The sequence below is a fragment of the Cupressus sempervirens genome, chromosome 10 (assembly GCF_028749045.1).
Source record: "Cupressus sempervirens isolate cs-2001-9-10 chromosome 10, ASM2874904v1, whole genome shotgun sequence".
Lineage (NCBI taxonomy): Eukaryota > Viridiplantae > Streptophyta > Pinopsida > Cupressales > Cupressaceae > Cupressus > Cupressus sempervirens.
Genome location: NC_143127.1, coordinates 814,092,947 through 814,111,228, shown reverse-complemented (window position 1 = coordinate 814,111,228; position 18,282 = coordinate 814,092,947). Strand labels below are relative to the sequence as shown.

The window sequence follows — 18,282 nt, the reverse complement described above, 5'->3', positions numbered from 1 at the left end:
TAATAGATCCACCATCATGGATCAAATTGCATGAAGTGCTCAATCCTACTACCCACAATAAAATCAAAGTATAGAGCATCTCAAACATGAATGATCTCACATCCTATTATGGCACTTCCATCAAACAAAATTAGAAGCCATCCAGAGAGAAAGTCACCCAACCTATCACATCAGAAGATCATAAAATCTTGTACCAACTGAAATGCCAAGAAAAAAAAAACATAATCCAAAAGTAATCACATGTATCTATAGTTGTCAAAATGTCCATAGCTGAAATAGCATCCACAAAAAGTGCTAATCCATCCAACCATCCATACCTTGAAAGGTATACAAAGTGAATCTCACATCACTAAGATATCCAATCTGTAACTTGTAATTACAAGCCTCAAGAGCAATTCCTGCCACATATATACCAAGAAGCTTCCATTGCAAAAGATAATCTCAAATCTATAACCAGTCTACTAATAACATCTCAAAGAAGTGAATCCATGTAGTCTCAAGGACATCGATAATACATAAACCAATAACCTACAAGAACAACTCTCATTAAAAAGTGTCCAACACTCTCCCAAGTTCTCTGAAACCAACAAAGGAAAAAGATAAAAGAATAACCATGTCATCTCTCACATGACATACATGAGTACAATCTAGTGATCATAATTTCTAACCAATCTCAAATCTAATGTAAGCAAAACCAAACATCTGAGAAGATAACCAAGACCAAAGAGAACCCATGCAAATCATAACATGTATCATATCCTTCTACACACACCTCTGGATGTAAACTATAGAAGTATTATCTCCTCCACAGAATCCCTAACAAGAAGCCTCGAAAACACCCAACCCATACTAGATAACTTAATCATGGATATAAGAATCTCAAAAGAAGATCAAACTCATAAGCCATTCCTAATCCAAGGAATATGCCCATTATAAAACCATCTCTCAAACTCAACTAGCATAATAAAAAAATATGCACATGGAGATAACCAATGCTAAACAATCTCTCAAATAAACCCTCTAGAACTAGCTCATGTACCATAGCTCAAGATCCACATCCATGAAAGATAAGCATAAATGTAACACACATAAGAGAAATAATGAGCTATACCTCTCAAGTCGTAAGCTACTAAGTAGACCAAGAGTGGAGAGTGAGAATTCTTATCAAGATATCCAAGTCTCCAACCAAGACTCATCGATGAATAATCTCCTCTCAAGTCCATATCAAGTGAATGCACCTTGTACTTTTCTACTAAAACCATCAACCATCCAAGCAAATATGTCTCTAATTCAAGAAAAATTAGCATCATCATCTCTAAGTATCCATGAGCACTTGTTACCAATCAATCCATGCCAAATCCAAATGCAACATAGAAATATCATGAAGTATCCAACTTATGATCAATGTACTCAATTCCAAGAAACTAAACCAGGATCAATTTCAAAGTTTGAACCATGGCCTTAGGAACATAAACATGACAACATGATCTAAACTATCTCAATCAAAGAGACAACATGCTCTATATGAACATACTATAACATGCCAAAACTCTAAACACATATCAAGAGTATACCATGACATAATAATGAAATCATCCTCACACCAAGGATAACATGCCAAATGAAAGAATAAACCACACCTTTACCAAGAACCTAATGAGTCCTCAAGATTCAACCATCTCCACACACCATGAAGAAAAACCATCTCCACATATCATGAAGAACCATCTTTGCACACCATGAAGATATCAAGTGCACCATGCAAATATCAAAGATGCTTCTACAGCAACATGATTTAAGACAAACCTTCAACATTTGTAAACACTCAATAAATATATAAATGCCAAAAACTCCTAGTCAACTGTGGTACCAAATCACCCATGGCATCATAAAATTCATGTCCTACATGAAAATCCTCCAGGTATACACTCACACAACCAAAGTGTTAGTACCAAGTGAAATCAAGATCTCCAAACCCAAGAAGATACAAATCAAACTAGGAACTAATCTTGCATTGTCACCTCATCACTGTCACAAGCTCCCATTAAACTGTATATCCAAGCTATCCATGACATCATAATGAAAAACCATCCTGTAACCATAAGAATCAACCAAGGCATCAAACCATCAAAGAACTCAAAAGTGCACATCATGAGCTCTTTAAAAGAAACCAAATAACCATGATCCTCAACCAAGAAGATATACCACCATAACCAAATTAGGAATCAAAAAACTAATAAAGATCAAGGATATGCCTTAATATCCAATCATGTCATGCCAAAATCTATGACAACATGATCACATTCATGAACTAAGAAACTAACTCTTAATATGTCCAACTTGATAGCATAAAATAGTCAACCACAATGCTCCATCATGACTGTACTTGGTAGTATCTCATCCCTTCTACATTAAAAAAAAATCAGCAAGTCATATGACTTAGGGCATAGACAACCTAGACAATTGTTGGGATATGAAGCTCAATTGTCATTGTGACTGTTCAGCTTTTATAGCTCTCCCTTGAAGGCTATATGTGAATGTATAAATAGAGATCTATCATGTATTAGATGTATTGATTACTCATAATAAAGTATTTCCTTTTGGAGTATGAACATAGACAAGTTTCACCAAACCATGATAAATCTTGTGGTCATGTATTCGTCTTCTTAGTTTTGTTTCTTTGCTTGATTTAATATTTACAATTGGTATTAGAGCCTAGGTGAGATTGAGCAAAGATGGAAGAAGGTGAAGTTAATTTTCTCATCAATGAATTTCTCAACAATTTAGAATGAGATGTGTATGTGAAAGTAAGAAAGGAAGGTCATTTACCTTGGTGAAATGGTTGGAAGAAAGAAAACTTGTCTAAGACAACGTCGTGACAAAACTATTGTGGATTTTGACTCTCTAAGTTAAGAGGAATGCAGCTTGTAAACATGCTACTAGGCATAGGCAGCTGGTGGAAGCCAAAAGAAGAGGCCTATATATCACCCAAGAAGAAGTTCAAGAGCTGCAAACTACTGGTCTCTTGCTAACAAGATAAAGAGGCATATAACCTGTCAACGTTGTCTTCTAAAGATGGAAGAACTCAAACTGAACAAGGTGAAGGATCTCACAAGTTATTGGGAAGTGAGAGGTTTGATTCTCCTTCACATGTGAAAGATGATATGTTTGATAGAAAAATGGAAGATGATATGCTTTATCCTCGGCAACACATCAAACTGGGAGGACGACGCTCAAACTTGCAACCACGGTGACAATATGTCTGAAAGTGGAGAATTCTCCACACGATTGGTGTGCAATAGAATGAAAGAAGTGTCCACGCACTTCTCCTCTATGCTAGCCACTTTTGGCGGGAGTAAAGATTATATTTGTAACTGTTCATCTCAAGGAGCAAACATTTCATTCAAAGCTGTTCCTTTCATGGTGAATGGCCTTGGAAGGATGCGGATGAACTGCGGCCTCTGCATATCAGAAAAAGTCTTGGGTGTGGGTTTGGAATAGAGGAGGGCTCGAGCAATGCCAATTTGATGGCAACTGCGGTAAGTCATGGTAAAGCATGACTTGGCATCCACAGATGTGTATAATTTGCCAGACATTCTTCTTGGTTGGAAGTAACAGAGATTGTCTTATACATACAGCATAATTTTACATGATTTTGCAAAGCCGATGATGATTATGTCTTTGACAGGGAAAGAGCAAGTGTTTTGCTAGATATCTCAAACTCAGGACAATAATCTGCTCAATTTTTTAGAGCTTTTCGGCATCTCTCGACACCCAAGGGAGTGTTACAGAGCAATTTGTTCTTTCATATTGATGCGAATGGAAGTTGTAATGCCTCAACGCTACACAAGAATAGGAAACTGGTGTGGCCAAGGGAGGTGCTTGCAGCACTGGAACAGGTGAATAGACGCTGGACTGTTGTTGAAATGGCATCATGCCATGACTGGCTGGAGGAAGTCATAAAGTTAGAGCCAGTCATATTTATAGAAGATTATTTTAGTAATTATTTTGAAAATATAGCCGATGCTGTTTAAGAACCATATGGAAACACTCTTCTCCAAATCTGTTTTGCCGACGCTGTTTAAGAACCTATGGCTTCTTTACTCATGCAGCGAGAATAAGGATGCATGAGAATGAGAGGATGATATTATGAGAATCCATTTTTGTAGGGACCAAGCAATCACCATACCTTACTACTATCCTGAATCATTATATACAAATAAGAAAATTCAGAGAAAGAGTACACAACAACGAACATGTATATTAGCCGACAAAGACTGAAAACATTACTTTTAACAAAAGAAAATTATACTTAATCACAACAAAATTGTAATTAAACATGTAAATCTAATAAAATAGTAATCAAAATTTTCAAGATCACATTCAATGGAAACAAAATAATTACATTCATCTTAAATTTAAAAAATTACATAATTACATCTAAACTCCTAAAACTATCAATTAATAGATTATAAAGGCGTGGAGTTGAAAGACTCACAAAACACCTATCAGGGATCAAATCTTATTGAGTGTCTCCTACATCACAAGTGCATGGGATTTGTTGCAAGACATTAAACATGGATCAGGTTGGAAGATTCAGATGGGCACAAGTGTAATATAGAAAATAAGATAGAGATCTTACAAAAAATGAAGAAAGAAATTTTCAAAATATTCTAATGAAACATTTCCAAACATGTATGAAATTTGTCCTAATCAGAAACAAAGACATTTGAATAAGGAAAAAAACTATCACATAAAAGTAAATTAAATTTTTGTAAATTTGTTTGCAACAAATGATAACCGAACATCCATAACATGGAACCGAATACTGTCCACTTCTATTTCAAAAATGCCACATACCCGTGAAGGCAACATGCAGAAGCCACATTTAGTAATTTGTGTAGAAAACTTTGCTATTATGCACGATTCTCTTGTGACTTCATATTTTTTTAATTTCTGATGTAAAAAATGAAGACGACTGTAGACAATAAAGCATCATATTCAACTCAAAATTTATGTTAAATAAAGAAAATTGAATGAAGCTTACATATATTAAAAATTTCCAAATATGATTAACTGAAAATAGTGACTTGAAAACTTTAATCTCCAGCAAAAGTAATAATAGTAACATTTGAAAACTACCTATAATGAAATCATACCTAAGTTAGGATGAAAATCTAGAACAGTATGGTACCTATTAAATCTAACAGATTGAGGAAGTTTGATCCGACTCCAATACCTCCCCCTCAAACTATGCACAAAAAGGTTTATATTACTATATCCACTTGTAAGGCACAGATAATCTCCAACTGCTACAGACCGCCACTGGATATCAGGCCACGTCACTGTTATAAAGCTCACCTTTATTAATTTACGGCACATAGAAGACGGCATTCTTATCATCTCCTTCCAGCTCCATTGTGACGTCTCGTCCTGAGCTAATTCCCATACAATAACATGAGAATTTATTACATATGGTTCTCGGTCATACTTCAGATGTACCACACCGACCAAGATGGAAGATCCATATGGAACCAATTCCCCTTCACACGAGTCTATGTAATCCCCATGAACTAAATAATGTTCATCTGGAAATAACACGGATTGTCCTTGCTTAGTTTCGATGTTCCAAAATACTGTTTTCAGGTCTTTTGAAACACAGAAAAGAAAACCCTTCGCACAACGAATATAAACAAAATCAGAAAAGTCTTCCGGCAGAAATAACTCAACATCAACCTTCCATGACATTTCCGAAAAATGGTAAAATTGAATGCAACCAGGGTTTTCTACATTTGGAGCGCAAAGAATTTTGTAGGATTCTCCATTCTCCATTATTGCCGCTAGTCTTACCTTCTCTGCTATGGCCGCGGGAAAATCTCTGTAAATGCCTGTAAGAGGATTACAGATTACATACATTTTCTGGGGCTGTTGTATTTCGAGTAGAAGTAGGCCAGAACCTGATTTATTAAAGAAACGGCCCTCTATTAGATTTCTAGCTGTTGGGATTGGCAAGAAAGAAAGAGAAATAGTTTTCCATGATTGCGTGAGACAGCAAAAGGCCATGGCATGTGTTTCACTGCAGAGTAGAATCCATGGATCTCTTTTTGGCAATAGAGACAGTAATATGGTAGAGGATAAGATGTTATTCCATTTTTGGCACACCGCGCGGAATTGAGCAATGAACTCCAGTGGTAATGTTGAAAATATTATTTCCAGTATATGATCTGGGCATTCAGACCAAAAGGAATCTTCCTCTCTGCTCTCATCGCCAATGAAACCCTCTTCCTTCTCTTCCATCACTTTCATCATTGAATCAGATCTTTCTCCAATTGTATCTGCTTTCTCAATATCGCCCATGCATTTAGTATCCATTAATCTCAATATGTGATCCCTGGAATGAATAGGTCAGAGAAGATAATCGACACTGATACAGTTGAATCACCTATATTGCCATTCTTTTCTCTTCCCGGAGCCTTAATATAGGTATTCCCTATCATATCTTGCCCTGACCCTAAGTGTCCAGCCGCCCCTATTCACCTGATTTGTTTTAAATTGTATTGCAATTAGTAAAAATAAGTTGTCAAATTTGTTGAATCAGGTTGGTTGGATAGAGATCTATATATAATTTAGTAATATTTGTTTATTGAAGTATGATTAATATTATATCTTTTTTCAGTTTCTTATGGATAATTTATTCTAAAATTTTAGCAGCTAGAGTGTTCTCATAAATTTTGTCTTCATTTTATTTGAAATTTCATTTCAAAAGTGATCCATTAGAAACAACCAGTTAATCCAAAACCATAATTTCTTTATTATAATTATATAATCTAATTTACCTTGTAACTTCTAAAATAACTTTTATAATTTGTTTAGTTAAAAAAATAACATAGATTTTTTCTATTAGATATAGTGTACCAAGTAAAATACAATAGCAAGGACATAAAAATGATATATGAAGAAGTACTAGTTCTAGCCATTGTTGCTATTGCTCCTATTAATAGGGTGACCTTATCGATCTCCATAGTAGGAGTCTTCCTCTTGGATACTGTTGTTGGTTTCGATGTTATTGCTCCTATAACTGGGATTATAGGTTCATCTCCATAGAAAGAAAAATCCTCTTGAGTACTATTGAAACGAATGCCATGAGTGTCCCTAATCAAGTTTGCTCAAGTAACTTGATAATTTTCACTAGATTCTACTACCCACCATCATTATACGAACTAGTAAGTTCGATAGCTAAAAGCCCTTGAAAATAATCATGTACCCTTCTTTGATTAGAGAAAGAGAATCTCTCCTTTGACACTTCCAAAATGGTCATGACCTGCAATATTATGTGAAAGAGGGTGTATTTCATAGAAAACTCAGTAAGGTCCCACTTCATCTTGAAATACTTTCCCATTCCTTTTCTTTTAGATGGACCACGACACTTCATTAGTAAGAGCAAACCAAAAAGAATTAAGCTTTGAATTAAACTTATCAACAAAACCAACAAGGATTTTATGCCAAGATAGACATTGCTTATGATTCAACTTAACAAAGTTAACAAGAAACAAAAACCAAATCTTGCAAACAAAATTGCAATAAAAAAAATATTCTCAAAAATTCTAGACAATTACACAAAGAATAAATAATTTTTTGGTTGCCGAAAGGAAAAAGAAAATGACCAATAAGAAGTTTCTCAAGAAGCAACAACCATCTAAATAAACCTTTTTGGGCTCTACATGAAAATGTCAAAACAAATCAAGGTCAAACTGCCTTTTAGTGCATGAACAACTAAAGTCCTAGGTCTGATTAATTCTATTAATCATAGCCACACCATAATTTATCAAGTTATAGATCTACTTGCAAGAAGAGTATTTTAAAAAATTACCATCATCCACTACACCTGATCAATATATTGACTAGTTTTGAAGATTTTGCAAGGAGAGAACTTACCAACAATCTTTTAATTGAAGTGTAAGTTTTTATTTGAGATGAACACTTGGTGAAGAAACAAATTTGTGAAGAGGGGGAGAAGATAATCCTCTAATACACAACATAATTCAATCACCTATATTACCATTCTTACCCTAAATATATTTGTTCTTTAATATTCCAAGAGACTTATATAGATATTTCCTATCATATCTTATCCTAACCTAAGTCTCTAGGTGACCCTATTCACCTATTCTATTTATTAATTAAAATCCTTTTTGCCCATAATTTTATTTTTCCATTATAAAAAATTATTAGTTTTTTCCTTTTTTTAAATAAGATTTTAGCTTTTAATTTTAAAAGCTTCTTTTATTTTTTACTAGTGTTTTTTATTTTTATAATTTATTTGACAAGTTAATCTTTATTTTTTCTTTATTTAAATTTATTTAGTTTATAATTTTTTTAATTAGTTTAATTATTAATTTTCAAATTTTGTTTAATTCATAAATTTTCTTCCAAGTTAGACTTGACTAAAAGCCATAATCTAAAGTAATGATAGATATTGAGGTTCCTTACACTTAGATGAACTTTGAACTTTTGATAAACTCACAAGATTATTCTCCCATCAATAGAACAATAAGTTAAAATAGTTTATAAAGAAAACAACAATCATCATACTAATATAGATAATAAATGGAGATTATTTTAAATGATCATTTTATTCATACAGATTGAATATAAAGTAATAATAGTTTATAGTTTATTAAAAATCATTGTTGTTGACTTTTATTTTATTATTTAAAAATTATTTTATTGACAAAAAATTATATTTGAAAGTAATTTTGTTTATAGATAAGATAAAATAAATAAATAAATAAAAGTTTACCAAGAGAAATATTTTATAAAAATAGCCACACCACTAAAAAAAAATTAGTCATGTGACTAAATTTGATCACATCCCACTATTTTTTTGATAATTTACAAATATAGGTGACTAAATCAGTGACTAATTTGATCACCTAATAAAATCATAAGATTAACAAAATATAAATGAATAAATATACTACCCAGGTATGGCCTTTAAACTAGATATATCTAAACCCTATGACAAGGTCATGCATGACTTCCTATTTGTTATTCTTGCCAAACTTGGCTTTAATGAGAAGGTTCTTAGAATCATAAAAAATGTTTTGACTTCTATTACTTTCTCAATGCTTGTTAATGGAGCCCCAAGAAACTTCTTCTCTTCCTCTCAAAGTCTTCATCAAGGTAACCCCTATCCCCCTATCTCTTTATTGTTATAGAGGAAGTAAAAGAAAAAATTTAGTCTCTTTAACTAACTTTGGTAGAATTCAGGGCAGCAAGCTTGCGTCATGGTGCCTCCCTCAAATTTTATAGTTATTTACAGATTATATTTTCTTATTTGGCATGTCCTCCTTCCATGAAGCCAGTGAATGGAATGAAACCCTAAATATGTATGCACTATACTTTGGCCAATGCATAAACTACCAATAAAGTAATGTTTATTTATTTAACACTATTTCTAGTTTGTGGGAAATGGTTATTGGTATCCTTGGGTGCTAGGAGGTGACCCTCCCTAACACCTATCTTGGTCTACCACTCATTGTTAAGGAGGTCCCCAACCATTTCTAGAATGGTCTCATAGAATGCTTACAAAGGAAGTTGGCTAGTTAGAAAGGAAAAATATTGAGCAATGCAGCGAAACTCCAACTCCTCTTAGCCTCCCTGCAAGGCATCCCAATGTATTTCCTATCTATTTTCAAACTACCAAGTAGATTTAGAGACATCATTGAGAAAATTCAGCATAATTTTCTATGGTCTAGAACTGAAGAAAAGGCTAGAATGAACTTGGTTAGCTAGAAGAAAGTTTGTAGACCTAAAGCTCATGACGGTTCAAATTTAAGAAGAAATGGTCACTTGACTAAGGCCTTATTAGCCAAAATTGGCTGAAAGGTAGTAAATTCCCACAGTAGCTAAAGTAACATCATAATGGGTAATAAAATGTACGGCCCTTAGACTTGACACTTTATCATTGCTAGCAAACAATGGATTACTTTCTAGAACTTTCAGCCAAGGGAGTTGAGTTTAGCTCAGGAACTGTCAGACCTATCACTTACCTAGAGGATTCCCCTCAACCAAGTTGAGGAATTCTTTGTGTGGAAACTCACATCCTTGGGAGATTTTATAGTCAAGTCTACTTATCTTTGTGCTCCAATGGGGTAAGGGACAAAGGCCAATTGGCAGAAAACTTGGCACCCTTGGATACTACCAAAAATAAACTTCTTTTGGTGGTCAACACTACATGGGTTGATCCTCACTATTGATAAACTCTAGCATCAAGGTTGCCAACTTGCCAATTACCATATTTTATGCCTCAAAGATGTTGAATATATTCTTGACCTACTCATCCACTATCCCTTTGTCATGGAAGTCTAGAGGGAGGTTCTTGCTTTATGGGAGGTTTGTTGGTGTATGGATAATGAGTTGAAGCAAATTGTCCATTGGGATGCTCAGGCTACCCACCCTTACCCCAAAAACCTATGGTTGATTCTCCCACCATAGGTATCATGGAAAATATGAAAGGAGAGGAACAATAGAATTTTTAGTGAGTAAGCCACAACCAGCTTGGGGGTAGCTCAACAAGTTATTAGGCTCCTAAAAAAATGTAGCGGGATCTGGTGTTAGAAACTTCCCCCCTCATCCCCTAAGTGAAACTAATATGAAATGGGTTTTGGCTTAGAGTGTGGGCTTGATGGTAGCATAGTTTAAAAATTCCAAAATACTGGAAAGAAAGAAGATGATTTAGCACCCCTCGAGTCTTAGATCAAGCTAAATTTTGATGGTTCAGCAATAATGGGAAGCACTTATGTGTGGGCTATCCTTCAGAATAGCATGAGAATTTTGGTGGCTGCTTATATGGGTAACTGCAGTGGAGGTTCTAATAATGAAGTCGAAGCACTGACACTTCTTTAGGGACTAAGAATTGCAAGAGCTTGGGGAGTCACTAAGTTAGCCACAGAGGGGGTCTTTGATGATCATCAAGGCTACTAAGGGAGAGGGAAAATGTAACTAGTCAATTAATCCCATAATTGATGAAATATGAAAGTTGATGGAAGATTATATTAGTATCCACATGGCACATATATCGAGGAGGGAATAGCATGATAGATGACCTTGCCAAAGTTGGCCATAGTGTCACGCGATTAGTGGAATGGGATGATGCCAGTTTATTGCAATCATCAACTCAAGTTGTGATGGAAAGGGAGCATACATTCAATAATGACATATGAACTATAAAACTAGGTAGTATGTCTCCTTTTTTACTTATGGTCATAGGAATATGGTGCTTTGTAAAGGGTTTTCTTGGCATGTTTGGATGTTGATTAACATTTATGTCTTGACTACCATGAATATTGATTACCATTGTAAAAGGACGTAGAGGAGGGATTCAATAAGATTTCAAGTATGATCTTATAATGATCATAAAGATAGATTGGTTAATGCCCACAATTGTTACAACTTGTAATGGTCATTTACAGATGGAAAGGGACTGTCCACACATGTTCTGTTGCGAGATTTTTTGTTTTTGGGAGACTTTGCAGCTTTATGATGACTATGTAGTGCCTTTTCATTTTCTACATTATGGCATTGTATTTTATATGTATCAACACTAAAACTTGGTGCAAGGCTTTATCATCAAAAGAGTTAGTGGTGGACCTGGGTGACGACATGGGCACTAGAGACCAAATTGAGCTAGTGAGTGTGGAGGAGTGTATTAGTAGCAGCGATATAGCAATAGTCTACTTGTCAAAGGGAGGACTTTTACCTTAAATGGAGGGCATGGTTAAACACAATGAGGACATCTCGATGTAGATCTTTCAAACATGGAAGGACAGAAAGGTTATTTTTAATGTCATGAGCTTTGAAATTTCTAAAGAAACCATTGTGTGGTGGGTTTGCATGGGATGTCCTTCTTAAGCCATGGGATGCCATCTAATACATGATCATCATATATATTACCTTCAAGGACTTCTATCAGGTACTATACTATTATCATTTTCCTATTCTAAATCATTTCAAAAATATGGACCATATCTCCTTTCTATTTCTATTAATGCATTTGCTAGAGGATATCATTTTTAAGGCTAGAAGGAAACACGAGGAGGGAAAACCTTTCTACCTTATCCACCAAGGCCTCATTAATAAACTTTTCATCCAACACTTAGCTCATAATCCTCCTCTCTTGGTTAACCCCCTCATCTCTATCACCCCTCAGGTTCCCTTTCATCCTAGCGCTAGCTCCACCCTTAAGAGGTCCAAGAGAGTCCATGCCATTAAGATCAAAATTAACCTTCAAGTTAAATTTAGAATTATTGAGTTGGATTCGAACACTAGGAAAGGTAGTAGTGTGCTAGGAGAACTAACAAGCACCTCTTGCTAGAGAAATTTAAGACCCCCTTGAAGTGCGACTCTAGATTTGACTCCTTTGATAATGAGGATAAACCTACTAAAAAGAAGAGACTCCACCAGGACATTAAACCTACCCCCAGCTCTATCAGCCCATCCCATGTCTCTGATACCCTAGAAGCTACCTTGGCTCATAGTGGGGGGGAAGACATCACCTCTTCTAGGAAGGTAACCCCCAAGGATGGTGGAAAGAAAGGTAAAAATAGCTAGACTAAAGTGCGAATGGAGAGGCTTGAGAAGTCCATGAGGGACCTAGCAGATAACCATACGGAAATCTTCCATAGATTTGAAACCCTAGTTGAGTTCTCCACCAAGGTTATACACTTTGCAGCCACCACCCTCTACTTTCTATAGGCTAACAAAGAGGAGAAGGACCTAGGAAACACAACTGAGAGAACCCATTCCATCTATAGGTTCCTGGTACAAGATTGGCTGAAAACCATCCTAGATAGACCGATGAAAGTAGAGGAGGAGGATGTGGTGAGGGAAGCACATGAGGAGAAAAATAATGGTAACCAAGAGAAGGAAGAGGGAATCTATCCTAGGGTCTATTGTAAACAAGGGGGCTGGCCCAAAACAGAAAACCCAGTCAACTACTAGTCGAAAACCATCAAAACTAAACTAATCCCTATTGCTACTAGAAACAAAAACAAAGTTCACAACCATAATTAAGAGAGTATCAATAGGCTTAAACAAAATGCATTTTATCAAACTTAAGAAACTATAGAAAAATATCAACAAAGGCATCACAACCTTACAACATAATATGTCTGGAAACTAGCAAATTAATAGCATAAAAAGAAAAAGGAGGGAGGCCTTAAGATTTCTTGGCCTCTTTCCTCCCTAGGAGGATGTTCACCTAGTCTTCCACTAGGAAGTCAAATAGCATCTTAGAGTCCTCTTTAGATAGGTCCCCATCAGCATCCTTGAGTAGACATAGAGTGGTGGAAGCCACACGTGTCACTTTTACCATGAACTTGGTTAGTAGGCACATTCTCTCCTCCAACATATGAATTCTCTCCTATGCCTCACCTTATGCAAACCACTTGGATGGCCATTAGTACCAGTCTTTATAGTATCCTGCACACTGAAGGGGTTTGTAGCATTTTTAGAAATAACCTTAACAGGGGAGGACATCATTATGGGGGAAGGTATCCTATCCACCATATTGGGGAATTGACCCTTTGTTAGGCCGACACACCCCAAATCAACTATCGTCAAAACATGTGACACTTCCTTATTCTCCTTTCCTTCGTCCAAATTTGACCTAGAGGAGTCCAAAATCTCCTCTTCCACCTCCTCTATACCTCCCACCCCAAAGTTTAACACTTTTTCTTTCATCCTCCATTTGCGGTAGCTCGAATCCTTTGAATCCAACTCCTCCTCCTATGAGACTCTTTCCTTCAACTTCCTCTTAGCATTATATTTTGCTAACCTCCCTAACCTCCTCCTACCCCCTCTCCCCTCATCCTCTAACTCCACCAACTCCTTCTCCTTCCCTTTATCCTGCCTCCCTCTTTTCCCCATAGGGGAGGGATTCACTGAGAACCTACTAGGTGAAGGTTGTGGGTAGGGGCTCTAGGACTTGTGATCCTAAGGGGAACCATTTGGGGCTAGGGATTTGGATGGTTAAAAATGTCAATTTCCACAATCGTAGGGGAGCTAGGGTGAGGTAGAATTGATACAACCTAAAAATTAAACCCTAGTATAAAATGGTAAAATTAACCCATTTTTCATTTTTTCTTTCACATCAACTACAATATCTTCTTGTTCATGCTGGTAGAAAGAAAGGAAGCAAAATCAAATCCCAGTGGCAAAAATGATTGAGGATAGGAATGCGATAGTAGTAGTAGACTCCATACCTTCCTTCTAGGGTGAGATATTTCATCAAAACCAAACAAACCTCATTCCATGGGTCAAGAAGCTTCTCCCAAGTGAAACCACCTCTATGTTGAATTAGTTCCTCACCATCCACAAAGAAACATTGTAGGCTCACATCATCTATCACCCTCATCACCTTCTACAATTTCCTACCCTTCATGGCCAAGCCCATCACTAGAGCAATCACCTCTTTCAAAATATGAAATCAGATACCATTTACGGTAACTCTATAGTTCTCCCAAGAGTTAACAAATTGCATAAAGCATTTTTCGTCATGCCCATTAAGTGCCTCCATAAATGAGAGAAAACCAATCTCCTTTAGTAAGTACAACACTAGGGGCTTCCTGATATTTTCATCAATCACAACTGGTTCAATGCACATCAAATCACCACTCTCTGCATTTTTTTCCTCTTCTCTCTCTCTTCAAAGCCCAGACATAGTTTCTAAAAAAGACTTCACACTTAGGCAGAAAAAACCAAAAGTAAACATGATAATCACAGTCAATAGTAATAATGAAAAAAACCAACTTGGTAAGAAAGAGCATGTCTCAGCCACCATCATCTATCCCCCAATTGTTTCCATCATTCCCAATGCACATTGAACCTTTAAAAAATAATTCCTTTCTCTAGATGGCATATGATGACACATTTAGGGAAATAAATAAAAAATCCCCCATTTCAAACTTCCAATTTATGGGCTATGCATATTTATTATTACCCATACTCGATTCTTTAATCCTTGCCACTTGTACTTCAAGGACATGTCCTCCTTGCTAGCTCATCAGCATAATACAAAATAACTAGCTAGGACTCATCATTTCTCACTTTGTGGCTCACTAACTTCCTTACCAACATTGGCAATACATTCAAATTTATCCAACATCGAAGCCCTTCAACCTTTAATCCATTTGCCACCATTCCATCGGCCACACTATTTCCCTCCTAAAATATGTGATTCAAATCAAACCTATTAAGAATGGTTAATAGGTACTTGATATCATCAATCACATGTTTGATAGGTTATGCCTACCTTATATTACCTTTAATAGTCTCAATAATTATTTTAGAATCTCCTTTAATTTGCACATCCCTCTAGCCCACACTTATGACCAATTTTAAGCCCTAGAATAGAGCCATCACCTCCATTTTATTGTTTGAAACTTTCCCTAACTAACTAGTATATACCAACAGCATCCTTCCCTTACTCTCCTTGACTATCCCTCCACCCATCAAACCCTTCTTTCTAGTTGCTCCATCAAAATTGAGTTTGACCCAATTAGCAGGTAGGAGTTTCCATTGGGTTCTTTTTCTAGCCAAAAGATTAGAATTATCAATTTCCATAATCCTTTCTACTAACAACTAGCACTTGGCCACTCTGACCTCCAAGGTAGAAGGGGGAAACTTCAATTTCCTCCACTTGCTACAACTAATATTCTCAACTATAAATTTGTAGATCATTTCCACCATGATAGATTGATAAGGAGGGGGTGGGTAAAGGGGCCCTACTAGTCCATCACCAATTGCCCCATGTCCACATAAACACCCAATTCACCTCCAAAATCTAAAGAATTCTCCCCCACACCTTTGATGCAAACATGCAATGCAAGAATAAGTGGTTGATGTTTTCTTCCTCCCTCTTACACATATGACATCTATTTGGTAATTGAAACCCCTCTTCATCAAGTTGTCTAGAGTTAGAACTTTCTCATGAATGGTGGTCTGCCAAAAAATATTGATCTTTGAGATTAAGTGATTAAACCAAACATTCCCCTAGTCATTAGGTTCAAGGTTTTTGTTAACCATTAATTTGTAGGCAGATTTAACTGAGAACTCCCTTGTCAAGGTAGCCTTCCAAATGAACTCATCAATTTGGTCCCTTACAAGGATTCTATACTCTTCTAGAGAAAATAATTAAGCTCATCGATTAGCTCCCTATCAACCATAAAATTCTGTTATAGCTTCACCTTTTTCCACTTTCTTCCCTAGTAAATAAAATTAGCTACCATTCCACCCCTTGGTCCTATAGGTAATACTAAAGAGACCCAAACTTTGTTTTTATTAAAGGATTATCTATAATCCATGGATCCTCCTAGAAATTAATCTAGTTACCATTCCCCACAAGCTACATAACACCCTCCTTCAAAAGGGTTCTATTTCTCATAATATTTCCCTAGATTTTAGAGCCCATAGGAAGATTATTTCTCCATGTGTAGTGAGAGAACACTAGATTTCCAAGGTACTTAGCTCTCATAATATTAGACCAATTAGAGTCTTCCTTCATCAGGTTCCACCCAATCTTAGTGAGAAGCACATTGTTTAGATCAATTATCTTCCTTGCTCCCAAACCTCCTTTCTACTTTGGTTTACAAACTATTTCCCAGCTAACCAAACTTATTCTAATCTTCTTGCTCTCTCTAGACCAAAGGAAATTACATTAAATTTTCTCCAGTTTATTAGCCATACACTAATTAATTTTAAATATGGATAGGAAGTACACTGATAATCCTTGGAGGGAGGAAATCAGTAGTTGTAGCTTGCCCGCACTACTCAGAGTTTTACCTTTCCATCCAATCAGCTTTTTCTCCATTCTTTCCAGAACCCCATTCCAAACTTTGTTACTCATGTCTTTCCTAATTAATGGGAGACCTAGATAAGTATCTAGTAACTCAACAATGTTGTAGTCTAAAATATTAACATCCTTCACTATAGGTTAAGAAGGTACTAATGAAGAATACCTTATTTTTATCAAAATTAACTTTTAACCTGTATTCACTACATATATCTCCAACATTGACTTCCAAGCTTTGACTTCACCCACCGACGACTCCCCACTAAGAAAGGTGTCATCCACAAACTATTGAATCACTTTAGGAGGTAGTGTGGAAGCAGGTTTAATGCCTTTGATTTCCCCCCTCCAGGTTTCTCATGAATGTTCTTCCCAAGACTTCAGCAACGATAATAAATAGGTAAGGAGAGATAGGATCACCTTGCCTAAGTCCTCTCTCCCCTCTAAAATTTCCCCAAGATGACCCATTAACTATCACAAAATAGCTAACAATTTCCACCATCGACTTCAGCAATCTAATAACCTTCTAACTAAGGTCTATCCTTTCTATAACTTTATACAAGAAAGTCCAATTAATCCTATAATAATCTTTAGAGGTGTCAAGTTTCAAGGCCATACCAGGATTACCACTCTTCTCCATAGAATGCAAGACTTCATGCATTATTATAGAAGCATCCAAGATTTGTTACCCTAGGACAAACCCGCTCTGGGTTTTCCCTATGAACTTATGCAGTAGCGATTTCAACCTATTCACTAGAATTTTAGAGAAAATCTTGTAAGTAGTGTTACATAGATTGATCGGCCTAAATTTGGAAAGGACCTCTCTGTCTTTCACCTTGGGAATTAGTACAATGGAAGTTTTATTGAGCTGTTTAAGAAGTTTCCCAATTTTGAAAAAATCATAGGCAATCTGAAGGAGGTCCAACTTGATAACCTCCCAGAAGTTCTGAAAGAATGCCGAAAAGAAACCATCTAGTCCTAGGGATTTATAAGCTTTCATAGAGAACACTATTCTATGAACTTCCTCCTCGGTCACCATTTGCACTAACTCCTCATTCTCTTCAACCAAAATCACCATGGGCATAAAATCAATTAGCCATTTCCTATCCTCCTCTCTAAAGTTTCTTTGCTCTTCCAAGTAAGAGTTTCTAAAATAAGCCATTGCCCAATACCTTATCTCCTTGAGCCTAAATAACTTCACATTATTGTCATCTTTGATGTTATCAATTATGTTTCTCCGTTTATCAATTGAGGCAGATCTATGAAAAAATGTAGTATTCTAATCACCCACCTTGAGCCATAACACCCTGGATCTCTGCTTCAAGTAATTCTCCTCCCTAATCATCATTTTATTCCACACTTTTTTGTATTTATCCTCCTCTTAGATAATGTTATCCGTGGGTATGCCTCCCCCCATAGCTTTTTGGAGCTCG

General features: G+C 36.1%; 1 protein-coding gene across 1 annotated transcript; it reads right to left on the bottom strand.

Moving 5' to 3' along the window:
* Positions 1–4,104: 4,104 nt before the first annotated feature.
* On the bottom strand, positions 4,105–6,372 carry LOC149536430 (F-box/kelch-repeat protein At5g43190-like). The gene is made up of 2 exons (XM_089806287.1): positions 5,240–6,372; positions 4,105–4,201 (listed from the first exon to the last, which is right to left on the bottom strand). Exons 1-2 carry the CDS (start codon positions 6,370–6,372, stop codon positions 4,105–4,107), a joined length of 1,230 nt encoding a protein of 409 aa, XP_089662413.1.
* Between the last annotated feature and the right edge of the window lie 11,910 nt (positions 6,373–18,282).